General features: G+C 41.3%; 1 protein-coding gene across 1 annotated transcript in view; it reads left to right on the top strand.

The window, feature by feature from the left end:
* The first annotated feature begins 10,640 nt into the window (after positions 1–10,640).
* ARFGEF1 (ADP ribosylation factor guanine nucleotide exchange factor 1) overlaps positions 10,641–24,729 on the top strand; it is a 179,699-nt gene continuing 165,610 nt past the window's right edge. Inside the window, exon 1 of the mRNA XM_030553237.1 lies at positions 10,641–10,849. Within this exon, the coding sequence (XP_030409097.1) occupies positions 10,726–10,849 (124 nt within the window). The 5' untranslated portion in view covers positions 10,641–10,725. The remainder of the gene's footprint in view (positions 10,850–24,729) is intronic.

Raw genomic sequence — 24,729 nt, 5'->3', positions numbered from 1 at the left:
ATGTCTACATTGCAGCTGAGAGTGAGCCTCCCAGCCCAGGAAGACAGACACACTAACTCAGCTTGAAATAGTGCTCTAAAAATAGCTGTGTAGACATTGTGGCTCAGGCTGCAGCTAGGGCTCTCAAGCTCACCTGACTCCAAGCTTGGGTTGCTAGCCCAAGCTGCTGTCCAAGCCACAGGAGCAGTCACAAAAACCAATGTCCAATGCAAAGATCCATCTGAGGGTTTGGAAAAAATAAGTATCCTGCAGAGGCTGCTGTTCAAAGTCTCTTGATGTAGGCTAGGTAATATTTTGGCCAGCCAACAGCACTTGCTCTCTAGCTTTCATCATCTTATTGGACCATGAATAACAACGAATTGTGCCCAGTAGCCCCACTAGTAGCTCAGCACTGCTCTCTCACAATCTTCTTTTCTACCTCAGTAAGATAGAGACCTAAAATGACTGCTTTTATTGAAAGAGAGCAGCAGAGTACAAAATTATACTTATCAAACCTGTCACAGGTGTTTCCAAAACACTATTCTAAAAATGATTTTAATAAATATGCATTTAGTAAATATTTAACTAGTGTGTTAGAATGAATCACTATGGTTGGACCTTTAATATCTTTTTCTAGGAAAGAACAGAAGCAGCTCCCCTGCAACTTTCTCTTTTGTTATTCATATTTGAACCCTTTCATTTCATCCATGAAACCCACAGTTTATAATGTATATGTTGAAATAACAGTTATTGCATTTTTGATAGGAAATAACCAGCTGCATTTGCTGAAGGAAACGATCAGGAAGATTCAAAGATCACCTCATAGCAGTTAAAAATGGTTATTGCTCCAGTCTCTTTGCTTTCCACCTTAATTCATATGACTTTTATGACCTCTCTGTCTGAGCCTTTCAACATGGATATTAAAATATCTAGAAGGGAAGAACAGCTGAAACCATCCTCATTATTAATCTGATTTACTATATTTCCAGATTAAAAAGAGATTTTTTTCTGCTAAATTCCTATTTAGCATTTTCCAGTTCTCTATATTCTCAGCTTTTTTATTATTATGAGCTTCTTAAATGTGACCTGCAAATACTTTGAAAAAATGCACCAGTTTTAGATTGGATGTGCTAAATGCACCACATAGCAAAGAGAAGAGAATCGTTCAGCACATAAAAATTAAGTTACAGTGTATAGAGTTTTTTTCTTCTCTTCCAGCTGAAAATATCCAGCCTACTCAGTTTCCAGTCTGAGAGACACCCCAGCATGCATTATGCTGGTCATGTCACATCAGCTACAGAATGTTACGGGAGCCTGTTGCTAGCATATAGGGGGTAAAGCAAATACCTTTTCCCCAATAAATAAAATATTGATTTTTTTCATTAAAATAAAATATTCTTACTTTATAACTCATAAGGATATTAAAAACTTGGCATAGTCATGTACCATTTTAAACCTGCCTTACAAAAGCATTTTGAAAATTAACTAGCTAATGGACCAGACTCATCCCTATAAGAATTCATGTTCCCTGAAGAATTTTTTCTCCAAGTGTAAGGGTGCAGGATCACCCCTGCAGCACCTCCTGCTGGTCTCAGGGACTTAGCTCAATTTCCAGCCCAGAGCACCCTCTGCAGGCCAGTGATCCACTACCACTTGGCCCCCATGTCCCTCCCTGGACTCCAGTGCCCTGTTAGTTGGGGTGCTGCCCCCTGGCAGTGACTCCTTTCTCTCAGTCTTAGAGTCTCCCTTTCCCAGGAAACTCCCACCCACTATTCCCACCTCACCTCAGTATAAGGCTACTGCCAGTCATCATCTAGCCCCTGCACCCTGGGGCAGATTGTAGTATCAGCCTACTCATCACTGGCAAGGTTGGGTTTGGACCTGCTGCCTTTGCCTATCTCTGGGCTCTCTCTGCAACCCCCAGTACTGATTGGCCTTATGCTAGGCCACAGCCTGGGGCTTTCCAGGCTGGAGCTCCCCAGCCTTTTCCCAGTCCTGCTCCATTCGGGTACCATGTCTCTAGCTCCCTGCAGCCAGGCCCTTCTCCTTTTACAGACAGAAAGAGACTACCTGGGCCTCTGGCTCACATCCTTTTATAGGGGCCAGCTGGGCCTGATTGGGGCTAGGCCACAGCTGAGCCTACCTTCCCTAATCAGCCTAGGCTGTTTTCCACCCCGAAGGGCAGGAGTGGGTAACCACCCCTTTACACCATAGAAAATACACTCTGCTAGGGAGGCACTGTAGTTATGCTTGTTGCACCAGAACAGATTGCAGCAGGCTCACCATAGCAGTCAGCAACTGGTGGCATACCTTACAGCACCCTGGAACAGAATATGGGGACAGATAGAGCATGGTACGTGGGGCTGCTTGGTGGATCACATAGACTGGTATTCAGAAGGGTTAGTGACATGGGACAGACTGAGGCAAGGGATGAGTGGGTGTGCAGGGCCACATGGGGAAATGGGGGGCTGAGTAGGGGTGGAAAGACACATGGGATGGAGGAAGGGAAGGTGCAAGGGCCACATGAGTATGGGAGTGGAGTGGCTGAGTGGGCCTGCAGGGATACAAGGGATGGGGAACATGTGCCTGACTGAATTGGAGAGACTTAGGGGTCAGCCAGGGTCTGCTTGAGGGGGATCCCCATCTCCCTAACAATATCTTTCCCCCCCAAAAAATGTCCATACTTCTACCCACACCCAACAACCCTCCAAGTTCACTCCCAGGCTCCTTCCCAGCAATTTCTTCCCACTCCTTCAGCTCTTCTATTACTTCTGACAGTCCCAAGCCTTTGCACTGCTTCTGAGGTGTGCAGGAAATATGTTTCTGTATTACAGTTTAAATGAATTACTCAAAGTTCTGTGTTACTATGCCTAATAAGGAATCTATTTGTCAAAAAACATTTCCTAAATTTTTTGTTGTTTCCTGTATTGTTACAGACATACTTGCTGACAGGTATTTTGAAATAAATTACCAAAATAACTGTAACTGGTGTGATTATATTGTGTTATTTGGACAAATAAAATATGCAGAATTTTTAAATATTCACAGAATTTTTAACATTTTGGCACAATATAGGAGTATATTACTTACTTGAATACTGCATGAAAGTACAATGTAATTGCTTATATGAGTCCTACTAGCAGGTGGATTCAATTAGCTCTGATCAGGATACTAGAGAGGCTGAATCTTTTCGTAGAGGCAACAATGGTCTGAGATAGGGAAAATTCTACAAATAGCAAAGCTTGTGGAAAAAGTTTATGTTGAAGTTTATATTGAGTTGTTATTATTTGAGTTACCAAAAAAGCCAAACCCAAGGCAGGGGGTAAGTTTTCAGTATGCGTATGCTCTGTTCAGAGAAAAGTAGGAACTTTACTTACTGACATCTTTGTCTGTCTTCTACTCTCTTTCAAAACACTTTTTATGAACCCAGATTCATACTCTCTATGGTTGGCCAGAGGGAAGCCAAAAATTGGAGGAAACTTGTCAATCAAAAATTCAGTTGAAGAAATTAAAAACATTGTCACCACACTGTGGCCCCTGGCCCTATCTTGTGCTTGGGACACCAGAAAGTTATACCTACTTTACACTTCTCAGACCAGTATGTTGAATAAAAGGGAAATAAATTGCAGCTTTATTTTTCCCTTATCATTTAAAGAACTGTTAACTGTAATTCATTTAAAAGTAATAAAAAACCCAAAAAACTCTCTGTGGGGGTGGAAGGCCCAGTTTCCAAAGACTTTTAGTGTTTTTTCCTTTGACTAGCATGTTGATCTATAACACCAACTGGGTGATGTTCTGGAAATCAACGAATTGAGCTGAAGTTGCTCTAACCTGAAGACAGAAACTAGAGCTTCAAAATATAACAAACCTAACAAAAAGAAGTGTATTGGATTTCTATTGAAGTTGGAATGAAACACAGCTGGAATACAGTATAAGTTTGTTGTTGTTGTTGTTGTTGTTTTTTGCTGTCTCCCCCCGCAGTTTCAGCAACAACTCTAAAGGCCAAATTTTCAAAAACTGGCCAGTTAAATTACACCTGTGACATTTGCACACACATCTTTTGTGTATGGAAATACACATGTACACATGCAAAATGGATAACTGCATGCACATGTGCCATTTGAATGCAGTTACCTTTTTTTCTTCATAGTCTATAATGGAAACTATCTATCTTGAAAGACGATGGTGTAAGCGTCAAAGCAGTCCAGTGTCATGCTGCAGCATTGCAAGTGGCTAAAAAGTCAAATTTGCAACCAAAAACTGTCCTTGCCAAAAGTGCCAGAGACACAAGGCACAGGGTCTGAGCATAAAGCCAGTGCACTACTAGTACGTCAGGTCTGCTGCAATTTTCTCTTCACTCTCTGTTTTCTGCTCTGATTGGATGTTTCATTGCAACATCAGAAAGTATCATACCTCTAAGAATATATACCACAGTGGCTTTGCCAACGTCATCAGTACACATGACCCAACACTTTCCTCCATTTCTGAAGAGAAGAACTTGTTCTATCAGCAAGTCAACAGCATCATCAATAAGACACCACTAGACAAGCAACTCTATCTACTGTGAGACTTAAACACAGAAGTTGGCTCAGATCATGAGACATGGCCACTATGCATTGACCACAACGGAGTGGGAAAAATGAAGAACACTTGGCAAAGACTATTGGAGCTCTGCACTCACTGAAGACTGTTCATTACCAACATCTACTTACAAGGAAGTCACCACCGGAAGGTCTCCTGGAGAAAACCCAGATCTGGAAACTGGCATCAACTAGATTTAATTGTCACATGTAGAAAACAACCCAGATCTGGAAACTGGCACCAACTAGATTTAATTGTCACATGTAGAAAACAAATACTGAGTGCAGACTGTGACATAGACCATGTGCTTGTATGCTGCAAAATAAGGCTTTCACTACAGAAATGTCATTGTACCAAACAAAGCTGTTGCCCACACATTAACATTGACAACACAAAAGACCAAGGAAGGTGTCTCAGAGTATAGTAATTTCATTAAAATAATATACAGTCTGTTTCTGCCAAATGGACTGAACAAATCAATAGAAAACTCTCTTTGTATGCCATCCAGTTATGGCTTTGCTAAAGAGATTTGTGCTGAGGTGATTTCTGCAAAACAAACAGTAAGGCATCTGCAGGTCTTCTTAGTCCTGCCACTTGGTCCCCATTGTTAGGTTTGAAAAGCCAAAGCCACTTTGACATATGCAGTGTATGAAACCGTGACTGGCATACGGAATATCAATATTGGTTTAGTATGAGAAAGGCTTTTCAGTGAACACAGAGTCAGAAAAGAGTGTAATTAACAAACTCCACAAAATACTTTTATGGGGCACTATCAAGGTTCCTTTCCCACTCTGAACTCTAGGGTACAGACGTGGGGACCTGCATGAGAAACTCTAAGCTTAACTACCACCTTAGATCTGGTTTTGCTGCCACCACCCAAATTATTTATGAGACATTTGGGAAACTCTGTCTACCTCCCCACGCAGAATATCTCTCTCCCAAGCACTATAAACCTTCCCAGGGTAGTCTTGAGAGACTTCTCCACCAAGTTCCTCGTGAACACCGATCCAAACCCTTGGATCTTAAAACAAGGAGAAATTAACTATTCCCACTCCTTTCCCCCCACCAGTTCCTGGTGAGTCCAGATCCAACCCCCTTGGATCTTAAAACAAAGAAAAATCAATCAGGTTCTTAAAAAGACAGCTTTTTATTAAAGAAAGGTAAAAATCATATCTGTAAAATCAGGATGGAAAATAACTTTACAGTGTAATCAGATTCAAAGAGCCCAGAGGAACCCCTCTAGCCTTAGGTTCAAAGTTACAGCAAACAGAGGTAAACCCTCTAGCAAAAGGAACACTTACAAGTTGAGGAAACAAAGATAAAACTAACACACCTTGCCGGGCTGTTACAAGTTTGAAATATGAGAGACTTGTGCAGAAAGATTTGGAGAGCATGGATTGAAGTCCAGTCCCTCTGAGTCCCAAGAGCAAACAACCCCCAAAACAAAGGCATACAAACAAAAGCCTTCCCCTACCAAGGTTTGAAAGTATCTTGTCCTCTTATTGGTCCTTTGGGTCAGGTGTCAGCCAGGTTATCTGAGCTTCTTAACCCTTTACAGGTAAAAGGATTTTGGTATCTCTGGCCAGGAGGGATTTTATAGTATTGTACACAGGAGGGCTGTTACCCTTCCCTTTATAGTTATGACAGGCACTGTGCTGCTGGAGTTACAATCTTTTGGGTGAGACGAAAACCCAGCCTTAACTGTATGAGGTCATTAAAGATCCCCTGGTGCCTTCTGGAACAGTAAGGGTGTTAACAATTTTAATTATCTTGCTCACTCTCCAATATATTATATCACATTCCACTTGCCTATATTTCTCTTGCACCTTCAATTAGATACAGTATTTTCATTTGTTCCTGCCCTGGATTGTAATGTAATGTAATGTTTCTGTACATTATTGAAACAGCTGCATGGTCTGTCCCAAAGTTAGATACATTTCAGTTGTAAGTGACATCTCTATGTACCTCCTACTTGCCCCAGGGGACTGTTATTGGGGTTAAACCAGGTCTACACTACAAACTGTTGCTGGGATAGCCATGGCAGTTATATGTGTGATTGGTGACTGATGTAGCTCTGCCAGCAAAAGCCCCTAGTATAGACATAGCCCTGGTCTACACTATGGGGTTAGGTCGAATTTAGCTGTGATAGGTCGATTTTAAAATGAATGCGTCCACACAACCAACCTCGTTCCGTCAACTTAAAGGGCTCTTAAAATCGACTTCCGTACTCCTTGCCAGCAAGGGGAGTAGTGCTAAAATCCACCTTGCTGAGTCGAATTTGGGTTAGTGCAGATGCAAATCGATGGTACTAGCCTCCGGGAGCTATCCCAGAGTGCTCCATTGTGAATGCTCTGGAGAGCACTTTGAACGCCGATGCACAAGCCAGGTACACAGGAAAAGCCCCAGGAACTTTTGAATTTCATTTCCTGTTTAGTCAGCGTGGCGAACTTAGCAGCACAGGTGTCCATGCAGTTCCCCCAGAATCATAGAGTGTAGAATGTTTCTATGCTCCCCCTATCATCTCTGTCTCTGAGGTTATTGCAGATTAGAAGGCGAAAAAAATGCACTTGCGATGGCATATTTTCCAAGACCATGCAGTCCTCCCACACTGACAGGGCACAGCTTAATGCATGGAGACATTCAGTGGCAGAAGCCAGGAAATAATTAAGTGAGCGCGAAGAGCGGAGGCAGAATGTGATGCTGAGGCTAATGGGGGAGCAAACGGACATGATGAAACATCTGTTGGAGCTGCAGGAAAGCCAACAAGAGCACAGACCCCTGCTGCATCCAGTGTATAACAGCCTAGCCTCCTCCTCATGTTTCATAGCCTCCTCACCCAGATGCCTAAGAACGCGGCCGGTGGTAGGGGGGAGAGAGGCTCCAGGCACCCAGCCACTCCAATCTAGAGAATTGCCCAAGCAACAGAAGACTGTAATTCGAACAGTTTGATTTTTAGTGTGGCTACAATAAGCAATATGGCCTTGTCCTTCCCTCCTCCCCCACTCCACCCAGGCTACCTTGTCCATTATCTCATTTTTTTAAATTAATAAAGAAAGAATGCATAGTTTCAAAACAAGTTACTTTATTTCAAAGGAGGGCAGGTGGTTGGATTACAGGGAATTAAAATCAACAAAGGGGGCGGGTTTGCATCAAAGAGAAACACACACAACTGCCACATCGAAGTCTAGCCAGTCATGAAACTGGTTTTCAAAGCCTCTCTGATGCACAGTGCACCTTGCTGTGCTCTTCTAATCACTCTTGTGTCTGGCTGCTCAAAATCAGATGCCAGGTAATTTGCCTCAACCTCCCACCCCACCATAAATGTCTCCCCCTTATTCTCACAGATATTATAGAGCACACGGCAAGCAGCAATAACAATGGGAATGTTGGTTGCGCTGAGGTCTGACCTAGTCAGCAAACAGAACCAGCAAGCTTTTAAATGTCCAAAGGCACATTCTACCACCATTATGCACTTGCTCAGCCTATAGTTGAACTGCTCCTTGCTACTGTCCAGGCTTCATGAGCCATGGGAGCAAGGGGTAGCTAGGGTAGGTGTGACTGCGTGGTGCTGCTGGCTGGGAGAGCAGCCTGAGGCAGAAGCCTCCAGCTGGCATGATATTCCAGGCAAGACTGAATCTCCATGAGACAAAACTTAAAGAAGAGAATGACCTGGAGTATCTGGCTCCCATGTGGTGCTCTAAGTAAGAGGAGGATAGCCACATCTGCCCAGGCGCCCCGATCAACTTCACCGAGGTCTGCCAGGAGTACCCAGGAGACATATGACGGTTATCAGTCCTATTGCACCATCTGCCGCAAAGGCAATGAGCTGCTATTGTGTCGCAATGCAGTGCCGCGTCTGCCAGCAGCATCCAGGAGATGTATGGTGACAGTGAGCTGAGCAGGCTCCATGCTTGCCGTGGTATGGCATCTGCACAGGTAACCCAGGAAAAACGGTGTGAAATGATTGTCTGCTGTTGCTTTCACGGAGGGAGGGGTGCCTGACGACATGTACCCCAAACCACCCATGACAATGTTTTTGCCGTATAAGGCATTGGGAGCTTAACCCAGAGTTCCAATGGGCAGCGAAGACTGCAGGAACTGTGAGATAGCTACCCACAGTGCACCATTCTGTAAGGCAATGCTAGCCATGGTAGTGAGGACGCACTCCGCTGACTTAATGCGCTTAGTGTGAACACAATCAACTGTATAAAACTGGTTTCTAAAAATTGACTTCTATAAAATCAACCTAATTACATAGTGTAGACATACCCATAGTTATACAGTATATACAGTTATAAAGCAAAGTGTGCTTTTTCCAGTATATCTTATTTTGCTCGGGGGGGAGGGGGAGAATAAATTATGCCAGCAAAAGTTCAGTTTTATTGGTATAAGCTACATCCACACTATGAGCTCTTTGCTGGTATTATATACGGGAATACTAATGCCAGCAAAATTCTCCTAGTGTAGACCTGGACTTAGTTAGGGTCAAATCCTACAATTAGATACATTTGTACTAATTCTAAGTGCAAAATTTGGGACATACTGTTATTTATTGTTACCTAGCATTTGTTGAGAGCTGACTTTATGCTTATTGGAGCATGAGCTTTCGTGGGTGAATACATGTCATACTTCTGACGAAGTGGGTATTCACCCATGAAAGCTCATGCTCCAATATGTCTGTTAGTCTATAAGATGCCACAGGACTCTTTGCTGCTTTTTCAGATCCAGACTAACATGGCTACCCCTCTGATACTTGACTTTAGGCTTGGTTCTCTACAGAGTATGAAGAAAATACTGTCCCTACCCCAGGGGAATAAAGTCTAAGAAGATAAACACAGACAACAATTAAAACACAAAAAACACCATTTAATCATGTAGTGGAGGTGCAAAAAATTACAGCAGCATTTTTTCGTTTAGGCATTGTTTTTCCTGTGTCACTTTATGCTAAAGAGAGGAGAGGTGTTAACATTGATGGCCCCTGTGAAATAACGTATTTAAAATGGGACTTTAAGAGGGTAGGGTAATCATGGTATTAATGGCAAAGAAAAAGCAACTCTTCAGAAAGATTGAATGTTTGTAAAATGCTTCGAGGTCTTTGGACAAAAGCACCCACAACACTTTAGAAGTGCACAGTAATACTATTTAGTATTAACAAGAAAAACTCCTGGTGGTCCTCCTCAGCCCTCCTTAGTGTCATGCAGAGTTTGCAATTATATAAATACACTTCCTACCCCTGCTCTTGTGAGTTACATCTCAAATCAAAGAGAAGGGCTGAGAGGCAGGGCCAGTATGAACGCAAAAGAGACATCATCTCATTGACATAAATACCTCTATCTGCCCGAGAGAGTCCCGACTTCTTCCTGCTGGGGAGAGCCGGGCAAGCAGGTCTGCCCAACAGAGCTTTATCCCCTGAGCAGGGAGAGTCCTGGGGCAGTCTCCCTGAAGGAATCTCTTGCTGTAGCCAGGGTGAAAGTTGGGGGTGGGGAGCAGCTCTGTCCGAGGGAGTCTCTTCCCGGAAGAGGGTGGCGGTAGGTAGCAGAGCAGCCTGAGGGAGTCTCTCCCCAGTGACAGGCAGCGCTGCCTAAGGCTCGCTCGCTCGCTCGCTGGGCGGCCGGAGGGGGGCGGTGCTGCCGCTCCCTTTGCTGAAGTAGCTCCCAGGTGGCAGCGCCTCGCTCTCCCCAGCCCTTACCCCTCCCTCCGCACCTGTAGCGCACCCACAGGGCGGGCAGGAGGTGAGTCCCTGCTGAGCCTCCGTAGCGCCGCGGCTCTGCCTGCGCGCTCCCTCCCTCCGCCTTCCTGCCGGGTTGGGGTATCGCGCCGCCGCTTCCTCCTCCGCAGCCCTTCGGCCGCGGCCTGACGTCGTTTCCTCCCAACATGGCGAGCGCAGGTTGTTTCCGCCGCCGCCGCTAATGGAGGCTGGTGCGGGCGGGCGACTCCGGGGCTGAGAGCGCCGCGGTCAGAGCTTCCTGCCCAGGGGCTGCAGCGCCCTGGCCGGGCCCGTCCCCGGGGCCCTCGCTCACGGCTCGGTGACCTGCTCCGCTCCCCCCTCTTTGCCCCCAGCGGCCGGGCGGCCACAGTCCCGGACTCGCAGCCGCCCGAGTGCCCCCCTTGCCCGGTCTCCGCTGCCTCCCCCGGCGGGAGCGGCCGGTCCCCCCGATCGCTCCCATGTATGAAGGCAAGAAGACGAAGAACATGTTCCTGACCCGGGCCCTGGAGAAGATCCTGGCCGACAAGGAGGTGAAGAAGGCGCATCACTCCCAGCTGCGCAAAGCCTGTGAGGTGGCCCTAGGTGAGAGCCGGGGAGGGGGCTGGGGCAGGCGGTGCCCCTGGGCTGACCCCGCTCCCCTCAGGCCCCCCTTTCCCTAAGCCGGGTGATGTGGGAGACAAGGCGGCGGTGGGGGCCGTTCGTTGAGCTGGGGGTGCACAGGCATTGGAGAGTGGAGGGGGCTGATGGAGGGAATGGAGGAGGAGAAGGAGGGTTAGTGGGGGCTGGTGATCGAAAGGCAGCATAAGACAGGCCTTTGTGATCAAGCAGAAGAAGTGGCCGGGCTGGTGTTTGTGTAGCTAGGGATGGGAAGAAACGTGGGGGAGGGGGAACCAAAGGCTTTTGGTTATTACATTGTAAGCAACTACTGGTATGTTTGGATCTCGGAGAGAGAGAGAGGTTGCCGAGTTGCCCCTTGTTGACAGCGAGGGGAAGGGATGCAGTCGGTTGCTTGCCAGGGCATCTCCGCCCCACACGCCCAGGATGAATAGGCAGAGTGTGTGTGTGCTGAGCTGACCTGGAAGAACAAGGCCGCCGGGGAGGGAGCAGGTGACAGGCAGCGATAAAGGGGGAGGGGAAGAGAAAGAAAGAAAAGGGGATGATGGAAAACCAGAGACAATGACACTCAGGCCATGGCTAAAATTGATGTCTGTTCTTGAATTAGGAAGCTATTCTGTAGGGAGGAAGAATGAGGGTGAAGGAGATTCAGTCGATAGCTGTCTAAAAGGAACCTCTGTAGTGTGTGTGTATGGAGAGAAAAATAGCTGCTAGGAAAGAAACTCCCTTTATTGTATTGCAGAGTTAATGTAACCACAGTGAAGGGGGAGACATTGTGGAGATGTTCATGTTGCTCGAGATGAGCGAGTTTTAGTTGTCTGACAGCTGAGCGTAGAGTGGAGATGTTTATGTTGTGCAGTATTAGGTGTGTGACATAGCTGACTATATAGGGTTTAGGTGAGGAGATATTAAGAAGAAAAAAAGGTTGGATGTATGTACCATGCATTTTGGTTTAAACTTCATAGTGTAATGAGCACAGGCCAAGGTACTGATCTCTGAACTGAGAAATGATTGCACATTCATAAAAATCAATGTATCATTTAATTGGAAGAAAATCTACCTTTGATTTGTTTGGATGTATTCTTTTTTCCTTACATTGGCAATATTGTTGTTGAAGTGATTTTATCTTATGAATTTTTGATAATGTTTATTTTAAGTAGATTCATTTAAAAGAACATAATTAACCTGAAATTTACTTAAAAAATCAATTATAAGTAGTTTCATGTACTATACCAGCTCATGAGTCTTTCTGCTACTTTTTGTCACTTTTAAAATCACATTTTCCTTTTTAAAAATAAAATATTTGTCTCCTTTGTTTGTGATATACCCTGACCAACAGAGGAAATTGGATGTAGTGAAATTGTCTATTCACAAAATGCTGTCAAACACAAATAGTAAACAAACTGAAGAAAGTATTTCATCTCTAATCTTTCAGTTATAGTTTTTTTTTAAAAAAAGACAAAAGTGGGATAATGTCCATTTGATTTACAACATAGATGATGCATTTACTCTATTTACAACTTAAATAAATTAAATTAACTAAATGTAAAACATGCAGTTTAAAAAACTGAGTTTATATCCAGACCATCTTATGTGGAATTAATTAGACAGTAGGAAACCTCATGAAATTACACTTTATTTCAAAAATTGAATTATTTATTTGTATCTCTGGAGCATCCAGATTCTACTACCAGGATGTTTGTCCCATTGTGTTAGGTGCTATAAAAATATAAATAGTTTTTGCGCTAAATATCTTGCAGTCTAATATCCTGATAATGCAAACTGATCTGTGCTGGCAGACCCGTACTCACAATGAACCCTATTGATTACTGTGTCAGTGTTGAGCTTTACTGAAACCTTCAACTGTGGATCTAATTCCAAGATTGGCATCTAAATAGGGACAAGACATGACACACGGGTGTGAAGATGGCAGAGGACGGGAGAGTGAGATAGATAAGGGCAATACAAGATTATATATATTCTCTAATATATAAAATATGAAGACTTCATAGATCTTTTGAATAGGATAATCGAACAAATGATATTAATAAATTATAGTATTTTTACTGTAAAAAATGTTTAGACTGATGGAATAAAAACCTTAATGGGTGATTGTTTCGGGACTCAACATTTTTATGGCCCCATCTTCTAATTATAACAGTAATATTTAGCTCTTGAATAGCAGTTTCGATCCATAGATATCGAAATGCTTTACAAAGGAAGAGAGATATAATTTTCCCCATTTCACAGATGGGAAGCTGAGGCATGGAGTGAGATGTCTCACCCACACCACATCAGTGGCAGAGCTAGGAATGTGGTTGATTCCTGGAAATGTTCTGATTCCTAATCTATTCCCCTATCAGCTTGGTCTGCCTCTCCATATTATTACAGAAGTCTTTTAATTGTAATTATATAAATCTCGGTTTTTACTTCTTGCTTATAAAACCAAAAATATTACTATCTTGGATTTTTGGATGTTGAGTGCTGAAACCAATTGTTAAGGAAACTTTAGTGAGGCCTTGCATAATGATTTAAAGCTACTGCAGGTGATCTGCTAAGGAGTTGATTTTGTTTTTCTTAGTTAAATGAGATTTAGCTTTTACCTAATGTTGTTAAAATACATTGTATATATTTAAATTAGCTAAAATATTGTTGATTAACTGAATAGTTAATCTACGAAGATCTGGTTAAATTATTTCATGAATTTTTTAAAAAGCTTTTTCATTACTATTTTGGGATCTTCCCAAGCATAGCAGTGCCAATGATATAATAATAGGATATTACCTACTGACAGTAGATTAGAAGAATACTGTAATTAAAATCAGTTGTGACTCTGATCCAAATATTAGTTCTGCCTGGGTCCTTGTTTTGGTGGATATGTTGTAGTTAATACAGATCTGAATATTAAATGGAAGCTAAAAAATATTTTAGCCAAGGAGTTTTTGGACCCACCTTTTGGAGAAAGCCTTTAATAAAAACAGCAAATATATGTGTGCCATGGAACCAAAGGAAGCTGGACAGAGAATACTTTTTGATCTCTTTGTTTTCTATTTAACTGTGCTCTGTGTTAAAAATATCAAATGCTTAGATGCCTTAGAAATATATAACATATACAATACTGATATAATATGAAGGTCCCTACTCAGCAGTCTGATTGGTGTCCATTTATCCTTTTCCGTAGAGACTGTCCAGTTTGGCCGATGTACATAGCAGAGGGGCATTGCTGGCATATATTACATTGGTGGATGCGCAGGTGAATGAACCAGTGATGGTGTGGCTGATCTGGTTAGGTCCTGTGATGGTGTCGCTGGTGTAGATATGTGGGCAGAGTTGGCATCGAGGTTTGTTGCATGGATTGGTTCCTGAGCTAGAGTTATTATGGTGTGGTGTGCAGTTACTGGTGAGAATATGTTTCAGGTTGGCAGGTTGTCTGTGGGCAAGGACTGGCTTGCCACCCAAGGCCTGTGAAAGTGTGGGATCATTGTCCAGGATGGGTTGTAGATCCAACCCAGATGCCATCATATGCCAGCAATGCCCCTCTGCTATGTACATCGGCCAAACTGGACAGTCTCTACGGAAAAGGATAAATGGACACAAATCAGACATTAGGAATGGCAATATACAAAAACCTGTAGGAGAGCACTTCAAACTCCCTGGCCACACTATAGCAGACCTTAAAGTGGCCATCCTGCAGCAAAAAAACTTCAGGACCAGACTTCAAAGAGAAACTGCTGAGCTTCAGTTCATCTGCAAATTTGACACCATCAGCTCAGGATTGAACAAAGACTGTGAATGGCTTGCCAATTACAGAACCAGTTTCTCCTCTCTTGGTTTTCACACCTCAACTGCTAGAACAGGGCCTCATCCTCCCTGATTGAACTGACCTCATTATCTCTAGCTTGCTTGCTAGCATATATATACCTGCCCCTGGAAATTTCCATTACATGCATCTGAGGAAGTGGGTATTCACCCACGAAAGCTCATGCTCCAAAACGTCTGTTAGTCTATAAGGTGCCACAGGATTCTTTGCTGCTTTTTTCAGTCATTTATTTGTTTTGTATTGTTGAAATTGTCAGGTTGGTGGGATCCAATATTTGATCTAGTTAATGTTCCTTATATTAGATCTGGCTGTAAGTTTTACATCGTTGTTTCTATAAACAATTTTTCTATGTTCCTTTTGTTCTGTTTTTCTAAAATCATGCGGTCAATGTCAGGAGCCCAGCATGTATAAATAACAAGTTAAAAAAACAAAAAACTTCTAGCATACTCATGTACTAAGCAAAGAAATTAGTAAGGAAACATTTTGAGATTTCAAGGAGTTATTGTGAACAACAGGAAGTTAAAACCTTTAAAATAGGAGTATTGTCACTTCTTACTTTTAGTCCCTACATATTGCTTGGCATTCTTTACTATTACGCTTTTCTTAGAATCTTACTCTCTAGTGTGTTTTTGCTTTAAAAGCATGAATGAAGGAAACTATTTTCTGGAGTATTAACTATGATTGAGTTTTCTTTTTTCCAACGAGGAGTGAAGATGAGGTTCTTTTAATGTAAACATCTTCATTTACCAGTTATTAAAATGTAAATTGAACCTCTTTTCGTGCACACAAAATGATTTGAATTATAGCTATGTTTTCTTCAGTTTTTTTTAATCCAGCAGAATTATGTCTGGTGTTTTACATTTCATCTTTCTTCCCTCTCATTAAAAGTTTTTACCTAGATTCTGGTCTAGTCTGCCAAGTTGTGTGGGGTTTCATATAGAACACTGTCAATTACGTCTTGACATTCCCCCCCCCCCTTTTTTTTTTTACATTCCATTTTTTGTAATGCTTCTACGAAGCCTGAACATTTCATATATTCTTTCCCACACTCCTTTACTATTTCTCATGGAAAACAGATGACAAAAGAACTGTATATTGTTTACTTATTTGTGCACCAGTATCTTTTAAAATGTTAGCAGGAATGTGTTCATCTTTTGAATTGTCTGTTAATTTACTGCCTAATGCAGACATTAGAATGAGATCTCCCATTATTCTTAGTGGGGAGCAGGCAAATGATTGCTACCATTTTGTGGTTGTAATTTCCAGTTTTTCAACTATATTGCCAGATTATTATATAGTTAAGGTAAATTGAAATGTGTGCCTAATCTACTTAGGTATCCTTACATTGTTTTTCAGTTGGATGTTAACAGGATTTTAACTTTTTAATTGAAATAAAATATTTAGTATTAAACTTTTTTTTTTTTTGAGTTAGTGTGTGAACCTGAATAGCTGAAGAGAGAGTTCCTTTCTGGAATTTGTGGTTTATATACACAGTACTTGTGTAACCACAAATTAGAATTATCTCTAGCCATATTCTCTACAACCTTAAATCTGTAAACTCCAAATAAACAGTATAGAATTAAACAAAACAAGAACTACTCATCTGCTTGAAGTTCCATGCTCTGCTGAACTGGTGACACTGAAAACCCTGCCTGGAATTTAATCCACAGAAATCCATGCTGTTGTCTGGGTTGGGAAGGCCTCCATTTATGACCCCACTGGGTGAGGTGTGACATGGATGTGGAACCTCCTGCAGGGAGGTCTGTTCAACCTTTGTACCATGTCACATGCACACAGTGTGTGACCATTTAGTATAGATACCGCATCATGCAATTGTTGCAGTGATAAATATCAGCACAGACTTACGATTTGAGTGTAATTCTCTGAAAATGACAAAAAGTAAACCTCTCGGTAGACTTGACTCACCTTCACCTTAATCTGTGGCTGTAGAGCTGAGCTGGGTGGGTCTCCTCTGCTCTCCTTCCTCTCCTCTTCATTGTAGAACTCTTTCACACAGTCACCTTCTAGAGTGAGAGTTATAATTGGATACATGTGTAGTAATAGGTGTAATGGTCAATACAGAAACCAAAGGCCATGTCATGAATATGTAGAGCATTTAATAAGTCTGCTTCAAAGCTAGTGCAGTTAAATTAAATCTCTGAATTATATCATGTGCCTTTTCTGGAATAAATTCTCTTGCAAAGTTGTTAGTTATTTTTCCTGTGTACACTGGCAGGCTTCTTATCTTAAATGACACCTTGTACCTTGTTACTAAATGTAGTGGTTAATTTTTAGGAACTGAGGCCAGGTTTTTAGAGTGCCTATACGCTTAATCGGAAAGATACAATACTTAGCAGATTTACTGTCTTTTCTGTTGTACTCTTGTATTGCTATGAAAAGAATAATACACTTTGCAGTTACATTGTCCCAATAGCTTCTTCTGATTCAGAGTTCTTTTTAAAATATATTAATGCTAGTTTATTAAAATAGGTTAGTCTCTTCTGTTTTTTATATTGTTTCTTATGTCTCAGATAGCACGAAGCAACAAAATCTCATTGGTTAATATTGTCACTGTCTTCCCCCTCAACATATATTGTAATACTCTTCCAGTTGAGATGTGAAGTAAGGAGCTTGCTATATTCATGTTGTTGCTAGCAGGGCCATTGTGTAATTACGACTTCTCTTCCCCTTTTGCTAAGATTGAAGACTTATCAGTAACACTGAGACTTCACTGGTTCAGTAAAGTGTCTTCCAGGTTTGCTCCCACATCTGAGACTTGATGTAGTGCTATCAATTTACAGGACTGAGGAAAACAAGTGTAGTTAGAAAACAGGGCTCCATAATCTTGAACGCCATATTCAGTAATTTCTTGACGGTTTGGAATGATAACACTGACCAATGCTAATCCTTGGAAGGGAAAAAAGGACGCTAATTCCTTTTGTTCTAGGTGCATCTGAAGAAGTGGGTATTCACCCACAAAAGCTCATGCTCCAAAACGTCTGTTAGTCTATAAGGTGCCACAGGATTCTTTGCTGCTTTTGTTCTAGAGTTACTTAAGGGCTGTGAATCTCTGATCAGCCAGTGTCTTGTATTAGGTTTATTTTTTTTATAATAAGTTAGTGTGGCTCAAATGTGGGTAGGGAAGAATTTAATGGATAAGACATGTCAAATATTTTGCTGTTCTGGTAAAATGAAAAGCCAATAGAAACTTTCACCCTATTTGTTTTTCAGCTGGAACTCTATTTACAATAAAATACCTCATACTTACTGTCTCTGTCACCAACAGAAATTTGTATGATAAAATATTACCCCACCCACCTTGTCTAATATCCTGTATTGACATGGCTATAACAACACACTGCATATAATAAAATATATCCTCTATTTAAGATAACAGTATCTCTAAGCCTTCTTAATCTTGACTTTCAATACATTCTGAATCCAATTTTAAATTTTTGTCTTAAACCATCTTTGTAACACAAAGTTCAACTTTTGAAGCTAATGTTGTATAATAAACTGCGGTAGGGCTAATTGGAATGTTTAAACTTGAATGATAAAGTTGTCTTGTGACTACACTGCATCTATTTCTAACAGTGAATCATCTTTGACTAGGAAAAAGAAAATGTGAAATAGTAATCTGCTTTTCTGTGTTCCCTACCAGCACATTTTTCCTCATCTTACTACCTCATTCTTTTCTCTCCTGTCTTTCTCCCCCTATTTGCTCTTATCTTTACTCCTTTTGTTCTTCAGTCTCTCTATCTACTTCTACTTCCTCTGCATTTGCATTTTTTAGAATTATAGTGGCACTGATTCTGGGTATGTTATTGTATGGGGATATTCCAAATTGGAATATTTTAAAAAAACTGCTCTCTCTCTGACTGGTGAAATCAGATGTCTGATGAACCAGGTTTTCCTGGAGTCTTTCAGGAAAAAACGGCTCTGGAGATAATACTATAACAGCACTTGATTAAAAATGACTGGCTTACTGCTCAGTGGCCAATGAAAATTGACAAACAGGAGTGGTAAATTGTAATTTCATATAGCCTATGTGTGGACTTCGTGTTTGGAGGGAGAATTCTTGTTGTTTGATATGTCTTTTTTGTGTTGTTCGTGAGGGTTGTCTAGCTGGGCTGTAAGATCTTGAACAGGTCAGGGAGAGACTGGTCTATTTATTTGTGTATCAGTTTGGGCCGTTTGGCTGGGACTCTTTGATCAGCTTCAATGTTTGAAGTCTTTTTTTGAATAGTTAATCGCTCCTTGTTAATGGAAGTGTGGAGATGAGCAGCAAAGTTCGGTATATACCAGTTGCCAGGCAAAATCCTGAAAAGGCAAATGGGGAGTTTCAGAAGGAGCTTACAAGAGGGCATGTGAGAGGCTCTTTTTCTAGGTGGTGATCTATGTTTGATACCATGGTGACTAGCTGTGGATTGGTATCTGAGACCTGTAATGGATGTTCCATGTTTACTTTCCTGCTTGAAGCCAGAATGAACTTCCATTATATGAAGTGAAAGTTCGTGACCTGAAAGAAAAGATTCTTGAATTGGAAGGATAAGTACAGACACTATGGAACCTCAGGGAGGCCGAGGAGTTCTTGAACAGCCAGATTCAGGAAACATCATTATTGCAGATTCAAGGACAAAAGTAACTGGCCACCAAGAAACTGGAAAAGAGGCATTTGAAGAGGAAGCTTGGCAATTTATAACCACCAGAGGCAAGAGGATGAGGTGGCATTCTACACAGTTGGAGACAGATGAGAGTTGTCAGTCTCTGACTATCCGAGAGGAGAGGACCAGGAGGAATTATACAATGCTAAAATTTTCCATTTGTTACCATGTTTTCAGCGTGCAAACTACAGAATACATCTCTGAATATCTAACTGCTCAAATGCAACAGAAAGGTATATAGGACACACTTGTGGAAGGCTGCTCAGCCCAAACCATAAGATGCTCACAAAAAGCTCTAGCGATCTGAGTAAGACGTATGATTTTTTGATGGAGAATTTTATACTAAGAATGTAAATAACATTCTGAAAGGGACAGGCAGACAAAAGAATGGCATTCTTTCTTCCTGGGGCCAAACCATGAGTCTTGGTACTTAATACTCCTGATACTAAGATTTGATCGCTTCTTAAATCAGTGGGCAAGGATCCACTGGTGATAATGCATGTCATTGCTAATAATGCTGCTTCATGGGATGTCTTGCAGATTATAGATAGGTTGTGGAATCCCCGTCACTGGAGATTTTTAAGAGCAGGTTAGATAAACACCTGTCAGGGACATTCAAGATAATATTCAGTCCTGTCTTGAGTGTACGGGGCTGGACTAGAAGACCTCTCAAGGTCCCTTCCAGGCCTATGATTCTGTGACTACAGAGAACTCAAAAAGGTGATGTAGTAGAAAATCAGTTGAACATTCTTCTCTGAAGTCCTGTCCTGTCCAGCGAGTGAAGAAGGCAGAAGATTCTAGAAATGAAGCACTAGCTAGGCAAGTGGTATAACGAAGTGGGTTTTGTGGAATGTTGGTCCACCTTCTATGGGGAAGTAGGTGGCCTCCATCTTGGTAAAAGGAGAATGAATTCCCTAGAGAGCAGGCAAGACTTCAACTAATAAGGAAAGGGGAAGGTGAAAAGAGGAAACAAGCGAGTACTTGTTTAGCCCGTCTAAGATGTTGGGGGAAAAAAAAGTTAATCAAGACACCAAAGGACACAAAGAAAAGAAATTCTGTAATTGTCTATACACCAATGCCAGGAGTTTGAGTAATAAAGATTAACTGGCTCATTTGTGAGCCTAAAGTCAAGCTAGTTCCTGGGGGCAAGATTCACATGATTGAAATGTTAAATAGATTATAAGCATTGGGTGCGTTTTTTATTTTTTTTAGGAAGGAACAAGTGGGCAAAAGGGAAGGGGATAGGTGCTTACATACTATAGTGAACAGCATGGTATAAGAACCAATATAGCATAGGAATGGGAGCCCTCTGTCAAAAATGGCATTACCACTTTTAGTCACTGACGACTTAGAACATTGATCCGCAAGCATTCAAGATCATTTGCTTCCAATAGATAAAGCACAAGGTTGGGTACAAGGTGATGTCTGTTACAGACACCAAATCACATTAGAGAACAGGATGACCATGTCCTTAAGCACCTAGCTATAATGTGCAAGGGGAAAAGAGCTGTGTTACCATGAGGACTTCAGTCTGAGTGATGTATACTGGAAGTCTCATGCTGCCAGTACTAAGTTGTCATTGCAACTTCTGTAATTTTTAGAAGATGATTTCATAACTCAGAAAGTGTTGCATCCAATATGTGGTAATTCTATATTAGAAATCATCTAGATGGATGATGAGTTGATCACATACTAAAAATTAGTGGTAGATTAGATACAAGTGAATGTGACATGGTTCTGTTTTCACATAATTCATTTTGATAAAGTCCAGAACAATGATATATATCCATCTGCTTGAAAGGGGCTAGTTTCACAATGCTGAAAACAGTTATAAGCCAAATCAGTTTTGAGAGAGAATTAAACAGAACAATGTGAATAACTGAGAATAATTGTTTAAGAGCACTTTACTAGATTATAAAACAAACAAACATATTTAACAAATAGAAAAAGGGGGAAGTTCATAGTAATAATATACATCGAAGCTAGGAATTATAGAAAATTGATGAGGGAAGCAAAAGGACATAAGGAGAACTCTATTGCTAGCAGAGATAAGAACAATAAAGAGTTTTAAAATTGTATTAGGAACAGAAGGAAACCTAACTGGTATTAGTCCATTACTAGAGGGAAATGGTAGCCATCAATAATGTTGCAAAAGAGACAGAAGTGCTCAGTAAGTGTTCTGTATTTGGGACAAAACCATGTGATGTAGTCATGGCATGTGGTGATGGAATACTTTTCATTCCAACTAAGGAGGATACTCTGCAGCTGCTAAAGCTAGGCATTTTAAAATCAGTGGGTTCAGGTGGCTTATATCCAATAATTTTTAAAAGTGCTGGTCAAGGAGTGCTCTGCACTATTTAATGTTGATTTTTTTTTTTTTTTAAATAACTCTTGTAACACTGGGGCAGTTTCAGAGAACTGGAAGAAAGCTAATGTTTTATCAGCATTTAAGAAGAGTAACTGGGTAATTATAGGCCTGTCAGCCTCACTCAGTCCTGAGCCAAATAATGGAATAGTTGGAATGGAACTCATTAAAGGGAAGTAATATAATTGATACCAGACAGCATGGGTTTATGAAAAATAAATTTTGTCAAACTAACTTGATATCTAATTTTTTTAAAAGATTTATGTTTGGTTGATTAAAATAAGTGGTGATGTAATGGATTTCTGGAAGGTATTTGACTCAGTACCACATGACATTTTGATTAAGAAACTAGAACAATACAAAATCAACATGCCACTTAGCCAGTTTTTCATCCACTTAATAACTGATCTCAAAATGTAGTTGTTAATGGGAAATCATCAAGTGGATATGTTTCTAGTGGGGTCCTTCGGGCATCAGTTCTTGGCCTTGCACTATTTAATGTTTATATAAGTGACATAGAAGAAAACAAAAATCATTACTGATAAATTTAGCAGATGACATGCAAACAGAGCTGACCCTAGTTGTTTTGCAGCTCATGGCAGAAAATATTTTTGACACTCCCCAAGCAGCTGAGCAGAAAAAAACGAAGGAAAAGAAGGCCAAGCATAGTGGCTTGGTGGGGGTGGGGGAGGGCAAAGGCGAGAAGAGAAAGAGCAGCTAAGCACCTGCCAGCTCCCCGCTCCAGATGTTGATGCCTAGAGCAACAGCCAACCCTCTTCCTCCCCCCCAAATAAATAAATAAAATGGCCAAGTGTCTGCCCATTCCTTCCCCTGGAAGTTGACGCCCAGGGTGACTTCCCAGGTTTCCGGCCCTGCACAGAGATTGGGGGTGGGGTAAATAATGAAGAGGTCAGTCACTGATACAGCAATGATCGCTTGGTAACTTAAGTGCAGATAATCAGTGTTTGTTTTAGTATGGTCCTATGTAAAGTTATGTGTCCAGAATAAAGACACTAGGCCATATACATACATGATGGAGGATTCTATCCTGGGAAGCAGTGATTCTGAAAAGGAGTTAAAGCTCATGGTGTATATAATCAGCTGGACATGAGCCCCCAGTGTGATTCTGGCCAAAGGTGCTGAGGCAATCGTTGGATGCATAACTAGGGGAATATTGAGTAGGAAAAGACACATCATATAACATCTATTTGGTATTGGTGTGACCGACAATGGGATATTATGTCCACAGTTGAAGAAGGATGTTGATTAATTGGAAGGGGTTCAGAGAAGAGCCATGCAAATAATGAAAGGTTTGGGCAACATGCCCTATAGTGAAAGACCAATGGGTTCAATCTGTTTAGTTTATTAAAGCGAATGTTAAGGGTTGATTTGATCACAGTAAATAAGTACAATACTCTACATGGAGAATAGAACTTTGATAATAGAGAACTCTTCACTGTATCAGACAAAGGGATAACAGGATAGAAAGGCTGGAAGTTGACAAATTCCAACTAGAACTATACATAATTTTTTCAGTGAGGATAATTAGCCACTGAAACAATTTACACTGAAACAATGGTGGCTTTTCCATTTGTGTAAATTTTTAAATAAAGATAGCTTGTTTTCTAAAAGACAAGCTCTAGTTCAAACAGGAATTAATTCGGTGACGTGCTATGGCCTGTATCATGCAGGAAGATAATCACTTCTGCTTTTATAACCTATTAATCTGTGAAAAATATTCACTGCTGTTGTGGGATGATTTTTTTTTCCTTGAGGGAGGAAACAATCTATCTTTATGGCAGCTTCAGTATGTGTAGTGCGGGGAGGTATTACTATATTAAAAATACAAGTAAAGTTTTACTGTACTGTATCAAGCATGTGGCTTTATTGCACAAGTGAATGGAATACTCCTAGAATAGTCAAGGAACTGACTGAGGTGATATCTGAGCCATTAGCGATTATCTTCGAAAAGTCATGGAAGATGGGAGAGGTTCCAGAAGACTGGAAAAGGGCAAATATAGTGTTCATCTATAAAAAGGGAAATAAGAATTACCCAGGGAATTATAGACCAGTCCGCTTAATGTCTGTACCCAAAAGACAATGGAGCAAATAATTAAGCAATCAATTTGCAAACATCTAGAAAATGTAACAGTCAGCATGGATTTGTCTCAAACAAATTGTGTCAGACCAACCTGATAGCTTTCTTTGTCAGGGTAACAAGCCTTGCGGATAGGAAGGCTGAAGTAGAGGTGGCGTATCTTGACTTTAGTAAAGCTTTTGATACTGTCTTTCATGACCTTCTCATAAGCCCACTAGGGAGATGCAACCTAGATGGAGCTACTTTAAGGTGAGTGCAAAACTGGTTGGAAAAAACGTTCCCAGAGAGTAGTTATCAGCGGTTCACAGTCATGCTGGAAGGGCATAATGAGTGGGGTCTCACAGGGATCAGTTCTGGGTCCGGGTCTGTTCAATATCTTCATCAATGATTTAGATAATGGCATAGAGAGTACAGTTATAAAGTTTGTGGATGATACAAAGCTGGGAGGGGTTACAAGTGCTCTGGAGGATAGGATTAAAATTCAAAATGATCTGGACAAACTGGAGAAATGGTCTGAAATAAATAGGATGAAATTCAATAAGGACAAATGCAAAGTACTCCATTTAAGAAGGAACAATCAGTTGCACACATAGAAAATGGGAAATGACTGCCTAGAAAGGAGTACTGCAGAAAGGGGTCTGGAAGTCATAGTGGACCACAAGCTAAATATGAGTCAATAACGTAATGCTATTGCAGAAAAGCGAATGTCATTCTGGGGTGTATCAGCAGGAGAGTTGTAAGCAAGACACGAGAAGTAATTCATCTGCTCTACTCTGTGCTGATTAGGCCTCAACTGGAGAATTGTCTCCACTTCTGGGTGCCACATTTTGGGAAGGATGTGGACAAATTGAAGAGTCCAGAGAAGAGACACAAAAATGATTAAAGGTCTAGAAAACTTGA

The sequence above is a fragment of the Gopherus evgoodei genome, chromosome 2, assembly GCF_007399415.2.
Source record: "Gopherus evgoodei ecotype Sinaloan lineage chromosome 2, rGopEvg1_v1.p, whole genome shotgun sequence".
In the NCBI taxonomy this organism is placed as follows: Eukaryota; Metazoa; Chordata; order Testudines; family Testudinidae; genus Gopherus; species Gopherus evgoodei.
The sequence above is the reverse complement of the archived record's forward strand: the minus strand, read 5'-3'. Positions and strand labels throughout refer to the sequence as shown.